We start from the raw sequence: 12,096 nt of genomic DNA on the forward strand, positions 1-12,096 counted from the left end.
AGCGCGAGGGCAGACTCGTCCCCGGCCAGAGCGTCGTCATCGAGCCGACCTCTGGGAACACAGGTGCGCTTTCCTCGCCCTCCTACGCCTCTGTGCCACTCATTCACCGGGTCCGTACAGGCATCGGGCTCGCGATGGCGTGTGCGGTCAAGGTCAAACCCATTACTTCCTGCGTGCGGTACATGTGCTGAATACTACAGATAAGGGATATTCGGTGATCATCACGATGCCTAACAAGATGTCTCTCGTGCGTCCCCTTTCCCTGGTGCCACCCACCCTGCTCACCGCTAATTACAGGAGAAAGAAGCCGCCCTGCGCGCGCTCGGTGCGGAAGTGGTGCGCACCCCGACGGAGGCAGCGTGGGATGCGCCCGAGTCGCACATAGGTAGAGCCGTCACTTACCGAGGCGTACCTCTCGTGGCTGAATTCCTTAACGATCATCGCAGGCGTCGCGCGGAAGCTGCAGCGTGAGATTCCGGGAGGGATCATCCTTGACCAGTATGCTAATGTGCGTGAATCTTTGTGCGCGATATCCGGGAGAAGAGCTGACGTTTGTGAGATAGGTGAACAACCCACTCGCACACGAACATACGACGGGCCCCGAAATCATCGAGGCGGTGACATTGACGCCTGCGACAGCGGCCCAGCCGTCTTCAGGCAAGGTGGACGTCGTGGTAGCGGGTGCGGGGACTGGGGGAACTATTACAGGTATCTCTCGAGCTATCAAGAAGAAACATAACAAGGAGTGCATTGTGGTTGGAGTGGATCCCGTAAGTGGAATGAGTCTCCCACAATAATAGGTCAACACACTCACTCAATCCTTATGTTTATAGAAAGGAAGTATTTTGGCCCTGCCGGAATCTCTCAACACTGCCGACGCTGGCGCTTCATACATCGTAGAAGGCATCGGGTACGATTTCGTGCCGGACGTTCTGTCACGAGTGGAAATGGACCATTGGATCAAGACGTCGGATGAAGAGGCATTCGAGGCAGTGCGAAAGCTGATGCGGATGGAGGGTCTCCTTGTCGGTGGAAGCAGCGGTAGTTCACTGAGCGGTGCGTTGCGATGGCTTAGCAGCAACGAGGTGGGCAAGCGGATCGCGAAGACCAAAGGGGCGAATGTAGTTGTGCTGCTGCCGGACGGGTGAGTCTTGTCGCCACGGCGAATCTACCAAGCGGTGGCGTTAGCTCACTGCATGGTATGTTTGTACAGTATCAGGAATTATATGAGCAAGCCTTGGTTCTTGAAGATGGCGCTGGAAGCGGAGCCGAGTGTCTTGGCGAAGAAGATCGCAAGTGTCTTGCGCCCCAGCAAGGAGCCTAGCGCGAATGGAATCCAGATGAACAGCGTCGACACGGTTGCAAATGGGATTGCTGTCCGCACAGGAGATGCTCCGAATAGGCCCAATGCGCTTGATGAAAGTTCCGGCCGGGGTTGAGATGATTGCGAGAATGCATTGTGTCAGAGTGGCTCATTTAACGGACATGTCTTCATAGATTGTGTCGTGATTGCGCACATGGACTGGCACTACGCCCTTGTATCTCGTATTTGTTGAGCTTGGAATGCATGATTACGTTGTTATCCGCGTCAGACGAGCAAGCGAGCAGCGTGTTTGCATCAAATAGAAGCAGTGAGGCATGTACGGCTGAGTCTCGTGCGGTATGCTGCGAGCCAAAGAGAGCGAAAGAGGCGGTGGCTGAGGTAGATCCGTCAGACGGGAGGGCGGGCCGGGGGGCAGCGGAGGCTGGATATGGGAGGTGGGGCTTCTGCTGGCCAAGTTCCGCGATGAGTGTGCCAAGGCTCCCCGCCATCGGTCGTTGCTCAAATCCCTGTCGCTCACCATGGCGCACCCGCATACAGCCCTCTTTATCCTCGCCTGCCCTCGCCGCCCTCCTCCGCACCCGCACCCGCACCCTCACCAGTCTGCCAGGCTCGTCCACGTCGTCGCCATCGTCCCCGCCGCCTAAGCTACCGATGACAAAACCCCTCTCGTCGCCCATCCTCCCGCAGAGCATGCCTCCTGACCCTGACTTCGAGCCCAGCCCCCCCAACAGCGCCCTCCTGCTCTTCTGCCTCTCCACCGGCCTCGTCGACAGCCTCACCTTTGCTGTCTCTGGTGTCTGGTGCGCCTTCGTCACTGGCACCACCGTCCAACTTGGCATGGACCTCCCCGCCCTCCTCGCCCACCTCCCCGCACTCTTCGCCCACCTCCCCACCTCAACCACCGAGCTCTCTATCGCGACGTCCCAATTTCTCTCCTCTGGCAGCTCCGAACGCCTCAGCGCCCTCGGAGGCTTCCTTCTCGGCGGCCTTTCCGCCGCACGCTTCCCCGAGGCCATCTCCCCCGCCCGCTCGACCGCTTTCCAATCCGCCCTGCTCGTCATGGCCTCTGTGCTCGTCTTGACGACCACACCCGCGGGCGCGGAGTATCTCTCGTACTCGCACCTCACCCTCGCGCTCATCTCGTCCAGCATGGCCATCCAGGCTGTCCTCGTGCAACGTTTCGCGACCCCGTACGCGACGTCCGTCGCGTGGACAAGTGTCTGGCTCAGCGCCGTCGCTCCCGGATCCCCCACGAAGCGCTGGAAACGCTTCGTCGGCCTCGGCGCCGTCATGAGCGGCGCCGCCCTCGGTGCGAGCCTCCTTGTGTTTGGAGTGGATGATGAAGAGAAGGCGAGGGAGGAGATGGTGCATCGTGTAGGATGGGGGCTGGCCGTGGCTGCGCTAGTGAAGGCCATCGTTGCGGGCATGTTTTGGAGAAGAGGACGAAGACGCGGTATTCAGCTTTAAACATACTCGCATTGTCGTGGGCTATTGCATGACCAGTTCATCTGTATTTTAAAAGGCACATGAACGATGAACATAACGATTACGTGGGCTTCCGCTTTCTAGACGAATGTATGAATAGCATATATGCAATCGCCCGTTAACTCGGATACGTCACGGTAAATATGTGCGAAGCCGCCCATTTCAAAAGTGTTTGTATCGTACCTTTCCATCTGCTACGAGATTTCTCTGAGCTTACACGTAAAGTCAGCTCACATTCTGGTCGTTGCTATGACCCTCGTTGAACACGAAATATTTTTTACGATTTCAGGCGAGTTGGGATTGACAGACACGGAAGCCAGAAATCTGAAAGAGCACGGATTGGGAAAAGCCGCACTGGGATGCACACGTACAGTCCGCGTACACTGGTGGTCAAGATATTTCGGCTGGTGCAACTTTGATTCTGCGGAGGCTGCTCGCGATCCCGATTGGATCTCGACCATTAACTTGTCCTAGTCCAGCGCTTTCTGAGCCTTTTTGCCCTAACTTGAAAGATGCAAATTGCCGACACTGCATACTGTAAGGTACGTTTTGAGTCACGAAATAATCCGATCCATAATATTTAGGCGGTTTTAGCTGCCTACCATCAATGTACACATATAACCTTCAAATGACGACAGCTACAACACGGGTTTACAAGTGAACATGTTGAAGGGGGTCCGCGTACCCACATACGAAAGCCTAGTCTATAAAGAGAGTCACTGAGGGCCGGAATCTATGGCCAGGTGTGCTGTGATCAGCGTGGAAATAACAATCTCAAGAGAAACCCACGATCAGTATCGGCTCGTTTGCGGTCCTCTTCTGCGAATCTTTGTCACGAGGCTGAGAGCAGGTGGGTCAACATGTACTTAAGTACATGATATCCGTCACGGCACTATCAGGCTGCGTGATTGACAGCCCCAATATGTTACATCTTTGAAGCCGCGCTTTCCCCTTCACGAAGACAAGAGGTCTGTATTGCGGAGATACAACTGTATGGCTCCAACTGAGATTTTACGGCTGCACTTGATGCTGCTGGAATGCCGAAGTCAAGTGGTTGGACGATGTATGATTGGAAGCGACGACTAAGGGCCTAGCTCATAGTAAGCATCACTATATACACATTCTAACACCGATTTCAGTCAAGCGTTCGGGTGTATTGCACTGCGGTCCCCCAATACCGCCGGTCAAGTCATTTTGTCTTCCATATCGTGTCGCGGAGATTTTTCAATGACGACAACCGGTGACATCTGTAGTGGTTGGCGAATGACCACCAATGTCATGGACAGAGAAGGCGAGTATAAAAGCCCGGCCAGATTCTCCCCCAAATGGTATCCCACTCCTCCCCAAATTTCCATCCAACGCGTGTACTATGTCTTCACTATCTTGTCCCGAAACTACCGAGACTGGCGCTGAGATTGTATCAGAGTCACAGGTGCGTTTTGCATACAGAGTTCAACGAAACTAGGACAATTGTTTCCTCACCTTCCTACCGACTGCATAGATCGCAGAGTCAACCTCTGAGGAGCTATCCCTCAAAGAGACAGAGCTTAGTGCCCGCAAGGCGCCACGAGCCTGGACGCTACCCAGCCCCACGCACACCATTAAGACGGCTAAGAACGACGATATCCAGATCCTCCTGCAGGGTCTGATCGATCAGTGGATTGATCCAGCTGTTACGTGGACGGACAACCACAACATCGTCAATATGACGATCCAGGACGCCGAAAAGGCGTTTAAGGACCATAAGAAGACGGGGCCCACTGGCCAGCTGAGGAAGGCTATCGAAAAGGACAAGAAGCTCTTCCGCATCGACTTGCAGACGCACTTCGACATCGAGTTTCAGGATGGGAAGAACGTCGGCGTGCAGTGGATAGCGAATTTACAAGGCCAGTACGGTAATGATACGTACTTTCACCTGAACGTCACGGCGAAGGCGCGAAAGGGGGAGGTAAAGTATGTACAGTGGGGTGCCGCTGGGCTGAAGGAGTGGCTGCAGGAAAGCCTGGACAATCACAAAAGCGTCACAGTCGTCACGAGCAACCCTGCCATCCCAAACCCCACAAACAAGGTGAACACGTACACACGGACCACGGGCACTAGGGGGGGTGTCGGGTACATCAAGTTCGTCAAGGACTAAATCTGGGCTGCTGAATGTGCGCGTCTCCTCCGTCGAAAGACTCCAACTTTAACGCTCTTGCAGATTGGACACTAGTCAATGGCTGCTTTGATGAGGCCGTTCATGTGTGTGGGTAGAGCAGGTTGGCAGTAGGGTCGGGCATGAGTCGGAGAGACCTTGTAGGATCTATCACGAAAATGTATTGTTAATGTTTGCTCTTTTCGACCTTGATATGCGAAGCGCTCCCTGTCGCCGACATGCATGATGGTAGTGCCAGGAAGCATTACTCCGTCCAGAAATGTCAAAGTGGCATTGCAAGGCCTGGACCATAGTTCGCTCGATGAGGCATGAGTGTCACTAGATTGTCAACGAGAGACAGATCCATCCGGCTAGAGGCAGGTGAGTGTTGTATGATTATGAGTATCTATCAGGGATGACGAACCAATGTATGCGTGGTCCTTTTCAGGGGACGCCGCTCAAGCACATCTCGCACCAAAAGATGCACGTCAAGAAGGTGTAAATCCCTGCATCATACTCGGGTTGCAGCTTGACGAGTAGTCTGCAATCATTGAGTTGGTGCTGGTGCAATCCCAACACGTTCAGGTTCCAGCTATTACATGCCGAGTGACTCGAGTCGCCTTGCGGCGCGATCTCGATGGGATCTTGACTAGACTACGCCTTTCTCAGTCCTGTCACACTCGACCTTTGAAAGGCACATCGGAAGAATCCATATACTTATATACGCTGCCACCACATGTTGAACATTGGAGTGACATACCAAAAAGAGATCCCATCCATAAACTTAAGGTCGTTCTTAGCCACCGATGTATATATATGATAATCCTCAATTGACGACAGATTCGTAAGTACGGCAGTCTTTATTGTACAAGAAAAAAGAAAAAAGAAGACACTATAAGTAATAAGTAATGCAAAGAGATACACGTACTTAGCAGTAGTTCACGGCAAAATGCTGTCCTGATCAACACATCCAAGTTCCGGCCAGCCGCCGCTGGCGTCCTACTCATTCCTCTTCACGCCCGATGTGTCCCACTCGCGATCCGTCTCCGTGTGGAGGGGAAGCCCTCGCATGAAAAAGCTCACGACGAGCCCTACTACGGCGATGACAAGCTGCACGCGCCACAGCGCCGCCAGACTGTCCGCGAATGAGGTTCTCACCTGCGTCCGCAGCGGCTCTGCAAGGTACGGAATCACAGGGATCGTTGCGTACGCGAGCGCAGTGCCGTGCGACGAGTGCGCATAGAACGCGCTTGGGAGCCTCTGCATAAGTTGGTTTTGCAGCACCGACCCGCCGATCGCGACGCCCCAGACCTGTCGTGGGCGCACACATGGAAAGGCAGACATGTCAGCATAGCATATGGGCATCCGAATGCGGGTGTAGACGCACCTGGCCAAACGTGCGCAGAAAGACATACAGCGCCATCGCCGGCGCGCCCGAGGCGATGGAGAGCGGTGCGAGGACAGGAAAGTACGTCGTGCTGTAGACGAAGCCAGTGCCAGTCCCAATGATGACGGAAAATACAATCGCTATTACGCGCGCAGAGTCTGCGCGCAGGAGCATGAGTAGGGCCTGGCCGAGGACAACAAGCACCCAGCCCGCCCACAGCGGTGGGCGGTACCGCCCTGTCTTCGCGACGACCGCGCCCGAGACAAGGCTCATCGGCGCAAGTGTGAGGGCTGCGCCAAGCAATTCGAAACCCGAAGTGATAGGTGAAGAATTCTTGCATGCCTGAAAGTAGACAGGAAAATAGTCTGTGGGAAGTGAGTAGGTGGGCACAAGGATAGGACGGGATGACTGACATACGAATCCGGTTAGGATAACGGAGAGGATGGCGGTTTGCAGGTATCTATACAAGATACGTTGTCGAAATGGTAGCCAATATGGGTGCGCAGATACGTACCCACTTATGCTGGTCCGATTTTGAATGACCGACAAGGGAATCTGCGTATATAGTCAGTGCTATCCAATATGTTTGAAAACGGAAAACACACGAGAGGGTTTTTTGCGCAGAGACCCTCGTACAATAAGAAGCATCCGAGCCCAACCATTCCAAGCACGAGAGGCACAAGAACAGGAGCAGATATCCACGCGTACTCCACTCCGCCCCACGTCATAGCGATTACAACGGCAGTAGAGCTACTCATAACGATTGCATTGCCACTGAAGAGCAAGGATGATCCAGTCACTCTCTGGGTAGAACGTTTTGTTCATGACAACAATACGCACATCCAGTCAATTCTTCTGAGTTTAGAACGCAGATCCCCGTCCGGTTTTGGAAGCTTCACGAAGATCAGCACAAGTGTCGCCGCGAGTCCCGATATCGGTATAGTAACGTCTGCAGTATGAGCCACTTTAGTCATCGCTCTATTGTATGGTAAGGTTGCCTACAGAACAACCAGCGCCAGTGACCGCTCTGCGCGAATGTACCCCCAATGATTGGACCGACGCCGGACGCTCCGCTCCAGACACTACGTTAACGTGTAAGGTCAGACAATTAGCTCAACAGACGCGTCGAGCACGTACATCCCCAGTAGACCGTTGTATACACCACGTTCTTGCAGAGGTAGTATGTCAGAGAGGACAATGGACGTGAGTGTGAGGACACCACCGGCCCCGAGGCCCTGGAGAGCTGCAGACCGTCAGAATATGCCGTTCACGGTATCGCATCCCGAGGATCGGATACAGACTTCTTCCTGTGAAGAGCATGGCCTCCCCGTTTGACGAACCGGAAACCGCACCCCCGGTAGCAAACAGGATGAGGGCCACGAGCATTACAGGCCGTCGTCCAAAAATCTGATACGTAGCCCGTGTTCGTGGGCGCTCAGTAGAAGGGGTACTGTGTGTGCACGGCGCACCTGGGCCAATCCTCCACTCAGCGGAAGTAGCGCAGTAGACGCGAGCTGGTACGTCGTGCCGATCCAGGTGAATTGCGCGATATCCAAGTCGCCCGCAATCGTCGGAAGCACATTGCCCATGGACGACTGACATACTGCAACATGAGCGACAGCGCAGACGAAGAGACGAGAAAATACATACACCCTCGAGAACGACGATAAAGACGGAGATGGAGAGCGCGAAGAAGATCAACCAGAAGGCTTTGGGCTTGCCCTGCCTTGCGGACACATTTGGATCGACAGTTTCGATGTCCACTTCTTGTAGGGTGATAGTGGATGTGTCTTTACTTATACCAAGGACGATTCCCGTGTCCTCAGAGGGTGTGTCCGCTGAGTGCTTGCTGGACGAGTCCATGGCGGATATGATGGGTTGCCGACGGGCTGTGGGGGAGAGAAGGGCAGAGGGTGGTACAACAGTGTGAGATGATGGGATTTGTGGAGCAAATGGTGCACACATACCGAGGAGGGCTTAAAGACGTACATAGGGCACTCCCAGAATCCCTGAACGCTCGAGGGATACAATTACGAGAGCAGGTTGAAACGAGCTAAGGCGCTGTGCCAACGCGATGCTGGCGGTCACAACTTTTGTCGTACAACAGACGTCATGTCCCGGTTTGAGGAGACCTGAGGCTGAGGCTGAGGATCCGGCATTGAAGTGCACCGATGTTCGCTTCCGGGGGTATATGAGCGCCTGTTCGTATTTTCTTCTGAAGCTCTGCCCTGCACTGACAAGAAGTAGTGCCATGGATCCAAGTCACAATTTTAGTCACCTTAAAGACATTTTCAATGTGCCCGAGCTGATCACAGCACGCACGTTCCATAAGTTGACCCTAATGCGCACTCCAAGATACGCGGCAGCATACTACAAACGAGTTGTTTGCACGGAAGGAAGTGCATCCACGAATAACATGTCCTATCGCATGCGGATCCAATAATTTCGATTTATAGCGCCACATTGCGATGATCAAAAAGAGAGACGCAAACGCACTCGTGAAACCCAGCTTCACGAATGTATCTTTCGAAGGGCAACCCTACTTTTAGATAGCTGCGAGGGATTCCCTTCGCAGCCAACCATGCTAGCAGCCTAAGAGTCATCATGTATGAGGTTGTTGAGCAGATAGCAGACCACTGACCTCAGGTGCCAAATTGTCCTAATCGGTTCCGAATTCCAGCCTCTGCTCGCTTGAAGATCGATGTTTTCCTGTGGATCGCTCGGAGCGACCGATACCGGAGCCCTGCCTTCACTGTGGAAGCCTCTATCAAGATCGCCCTCCTCGTCTCCGAATAGGGCACAGAAGCATATCTCCCTGAGAATGTCTGAGTGGTTTGCGTCAATAATCTGCTGTAAGCCTACGGCTCACCATGAACGTTTCCATATGATTTTGATAGACAAGCCGACGTAGCTGAAATGCATGAGGTGTTCATATGGACATTTACCAACAAATAACCTAAAAGGCTCTAAAGTCTTTGGAGTCCAGAGTGGACATGCTGCTTGCAACTTATAGAACGCATAATCATCAGCGAGGATAATTGAGTATAAGAAAGAAACTCACAATGGGCTAAATTAGAGTCGTACTAGTCGATCATATTAATGGCTTAAGCGCTTGGATCTTACACCTATAAAAGCCTATAAGCCAGTCCAGTCGAAAACATCCTCCAAGACTCGGAGTCAAGTAGGTCCTGCTTAAGTGATACGAATTCTTGCCGTGTATGGCTCTCAGGTCACGACGTCCACAAGTAAAAGAGTATGACGAAGCCTGACAACCGACTCAGTAGATTTCATCGCCTTCGTGGACACATGCAGTCAGATTGTTCGCTCTGAGCTGAGCTTCTCAAGCCGCCCCCAAATTTCTGAACAATTAGTCAACCGGACCGATGGTGAGTTTTCTTGATCCTTAGTGCCAGGAGGATACAGCGTGTTTACTCTGCCGGCAGACGGCTCGTTGAAATGATATCTAGACTCTTTCTGTGGGCAGGCGGGAACGTGATTTAAGCGATGCTAATTGTCTCAGATACCGCGAAATGAGACCCTGAAAGCTCGACAAACTTCGGTGGGTGATATACTTCACCTGCACTGGTCTGAAATTGTCATATGACTATACCTAGCATCATGTCTCATCTAGTGCAAACTTCAGCGGTTTTTATTAAAATTATCGAGCGATTTGAGTTAGATGACAGCCCTCAAAAGCTAGATCTGCAGCCTGAGACCGAGTTGGAGTGTCCATGACTCTGAACCTGTAGTTACCCAGCCAAGCAAGAGAAGACCGAAAGACTCAGGGTGTTACTAAGAGTAGATGCAGGCGAATCTTCAGCTAACTCTTTTGTCATTGTCTCGGACACTTCCAGGTGACAGTAGGCGACATTGCATATGTCGGCAAGGAAAAGAGCTGAGAGCGCTGGTCGAACGTAAATCAATTCGACTCCTTGCAAATTACAATTGAACGCTCGTAGGCGCCATAGTCATGTGACTGTCCATAAATGGGAGCCTCGTCGCCTATTTTGGAACAATGTGGCTGTCGTTTTTGTCCTTGTGCTTGTATTTGGTAACCACGACTGTGTACAAACGCGAGCGAACTCAGTTCCTCGCCACGGTTGTCACTCTGCCTCCACGCCCATTGTGCCCACAATGCTCTGACACGCAGACTACGGGCCACATTGTCTGCGGCAATACGGCGGTTACCCGAATAATAGTCTCGGGACCCGGTGGGCTCAATAGAGGCGGGAAGGGACCTGGAATATAAGATGGGCTGTTGCTCGGGCTGTTCTCGTTGTGACTCGCCACCACACATCCAAATCACCTGTATATTCGTCCGTGACGATTAAACCTACTACTCCCCCTCTAATACGACCACCTCCATCTTGTATCCCTAGCCCACTTGTATAACCACACCGGTCTCCTGCCGCGAAGTCCTACGCGAACTCACTGCCATCACAAACCACCGCTACTCGCATTACTCCCCACAACACCATGGCTACTCGCTACCTGGGCGCATCCATCCCCGAGATCCAGAGGCCTCGGTATGTATTTCTCCTGCGCGCTCAACATAACTTTTTCTTACTTTATACCTCGCAGCCTCTCGTGCAAAAAGTTCCTCGAGCGTCGCCTTATACGCGCCTGGAAGGCTTTCAGCCAGACGACCCGCAAGCAGCAGCGCGCATCCATCCTCCCCGAAGACTTTGTCCTTATGACCGCGCGCCGCCGCAGCGTCCGCCTGAACTAAACCGCCCCCATCCTAGCCGCCCTCATCGAGCGCGCGCATCGCGCATCGTATACACCGACCGGTTTCATTACACCCTTCCCGAAAAAACGCTCCTTTACACGCTTTCTCATCGCGGGACATTTGTCGAATCTGGACACTCACGGCACCGGAGATATCCTCCACCTTACCTTACGATACCTTACGCGATAGTCAGGAGCAGCTCGACGCAGCTCTGCGGACACTTTTGCAGCACGCATAACTTATCAACTAATTACTGTGTATGGGACATTAGCATGCTGTATCTTTCTCCTGGATTTGTGTTGTACTCGGTTTCACATGTACGTATATGCTTCATGTAATGCCATGCGATTATTTTGTGCGTTCGCGCATGTTAGGATCAGAAATCGTTTCGTAATATTCTTCTGGTCAACTCGAGTGCATTCGTGATTTCAACATTTTGCTTTCTGATATAGGATTCATTACATGGTGCCACATAAATCGCCAGAATACATGCAGGTTTATACAGTGGTCGATCACAACTAACATAACACGGATGAGATACACGCAAGAATGAGGGACAGAGTGCCAGCAGATAAGGCGCAGCAGCCTTCAGACTGACACAGGATGTGTCCCTGCAAAAGCCTGCAATGCAAGGGCACCCCAATTAGCACCCACGCCATGCACAGCCAGAACGCGCAGACCCACCGCAATCGCACCCATCCGGTCAGCATACCACCTCACTTTCCGGTCGCTCTCCCCCAGCTGCTGCTCGAGTGCGAGAATCTGCCTCCGGCACTCCTCGCACTCCGCCTCCGCCGCCTGGCGCTCCTCCCGCCGCGCCCGCCGCAGCGCGCGGACCTTCTCGCGCAGCTCGCGCTTCTTCCCCCTCAGCGCCCCCATCTCGCGCTCCAGCTCCGCAACGCGCGCCTGGAGCTCCTTCAGCCCGACGCCGTCCTCCTCCTCCTCCTCCTCCTCCACCAGCGTTGTGTCGAGGTGCGCTGACGAGCACACCGACGCCGACGGTGCGGGGCTGGGCGGGTCTGCGCCCGCGCCCGCGC

The 12,096-nt window shown here is 53.4% G+C and overlaps 5 protein-coding genes across 5 annotated transcripts; 4 read left to right on the forward strand and 1 right to left on the reverse strand.

Annotated features, from left to right (window-relative positions):
• Nucleotides 1–226: 226 nt before the first annotated feature.
• Nucleotides 227–1,439, forward strand: FIBRA_04729 (uncharacterized protein; the record flags this gene model as incomplete). Its single annotated transcript, XM_012326519.1, has 6 exons — nt 227–247; nt 298–385; nt 447–508; nt 564–770; nt 834–1,144; nt 1,214–1,439. The coding sequence occupies 6 exons, from the start codon at nt 227–229 to the stop codon at nt 1,437–1,439; spliced, it is 915 nt and encodes a 304-aa protein (XP_012181909.1).
• Nucleotides 1,440–1,786: 347 nt separating this feature from the next.
• On the forward strand, nt 1,787–2,791 carry FIBRA_04730 (uncharacterized protein; the record flags this gene model as incomplete). Its single annotated transcript, XM_012326520.1, has 1 exon — nt 1,787–2,791. The coding sequence occupies one exon, from the start codon at nt 1,787–1,789 to the stop codon at nt 2,789–2,791; it is 1,005 nt and encodes a 334-aa protein (XP_012181910.1).
• Nucleotides 2,792–4,082: 1,291 nt separating this feature from the next.
• FIBRA_04731 (uncharacterized protein) lies at nt 4,083–4,946 on the forward strand (the record flags this gene model as incomplete). The annotated part of the gene is made up of 2 exons (XM_012326521.1): nt 4,083–4,241; nt 4,311–4,946. The coding sequence occupies 2 exons, from the start codon at nt 4,083–4,085 to the stop codon at nt 4,944–4,946; spliced, it is 795 nt and encodes a 264-aa protein (XP_012181911.1).
• Nucleotides 4,947–5,942: 996 nt separating this feature from the next.
• On the reverse strand, nt 5,943–8,295 carry FIBRA_04732 (uncharacterized protein; the record flags this gene model as incomplete). The annotated part of the gene is made up of 11 exons (XM_012326522.1): nt 5,943–6,254; nt 6,331–6,672; nt 6,748–6,790; nt 6,845–6,885; nt 6,936–7,104; nt 7,171–7,279; nt 7,333–7,412; nt 7,468–7,573; nt 7,632–7,737; nt 7,800–7,925; nt 7,981–8,295. 11 exons carry the CDS (start codon nt 8,293–8,295, stop codon nt 5,943–5,945), a joined length of 1,749 nt encoding a protein of 582 aa, XP_012181912.1.
• Nucleotides 8,296–10,806: 2,511 nt separating this feature from the next.
• Nucleotides 10,807–11,059, forward strand: FIBRA_04733 (uncharacterized protein; the record flags this gene model as incomplete). The annotated part of the gene is made up of 2 exons (XM_012326523.1): nt 10,807–10,856; nt 10,912–11,059. 2 exons carry the CDS (start codon nt 10,807–10,809, stop codon nt 11,057–11,059), a joined length of 198 nt encoding a protein of 65 aa, XP_012181913.1.
• Between the last annotated feature and the right edge of the window lie 1,037 nt (nt 11,060–12,096).

Source organism: Fibroporia radiculosa (assembly GCF_000313525.1).
Source record: "Fibroporia radiculosa TFFH 294 genomic supercontigs, scaffold3327, whole genome shotgun sequence".
Taxonomy (NCBI): Eukaryota; Fungi; Basidiomycota; class Agaricomycetes; order Polyporales; family Fibroporiaceae; genus Fibroporia; species Fibroporia radiculosa.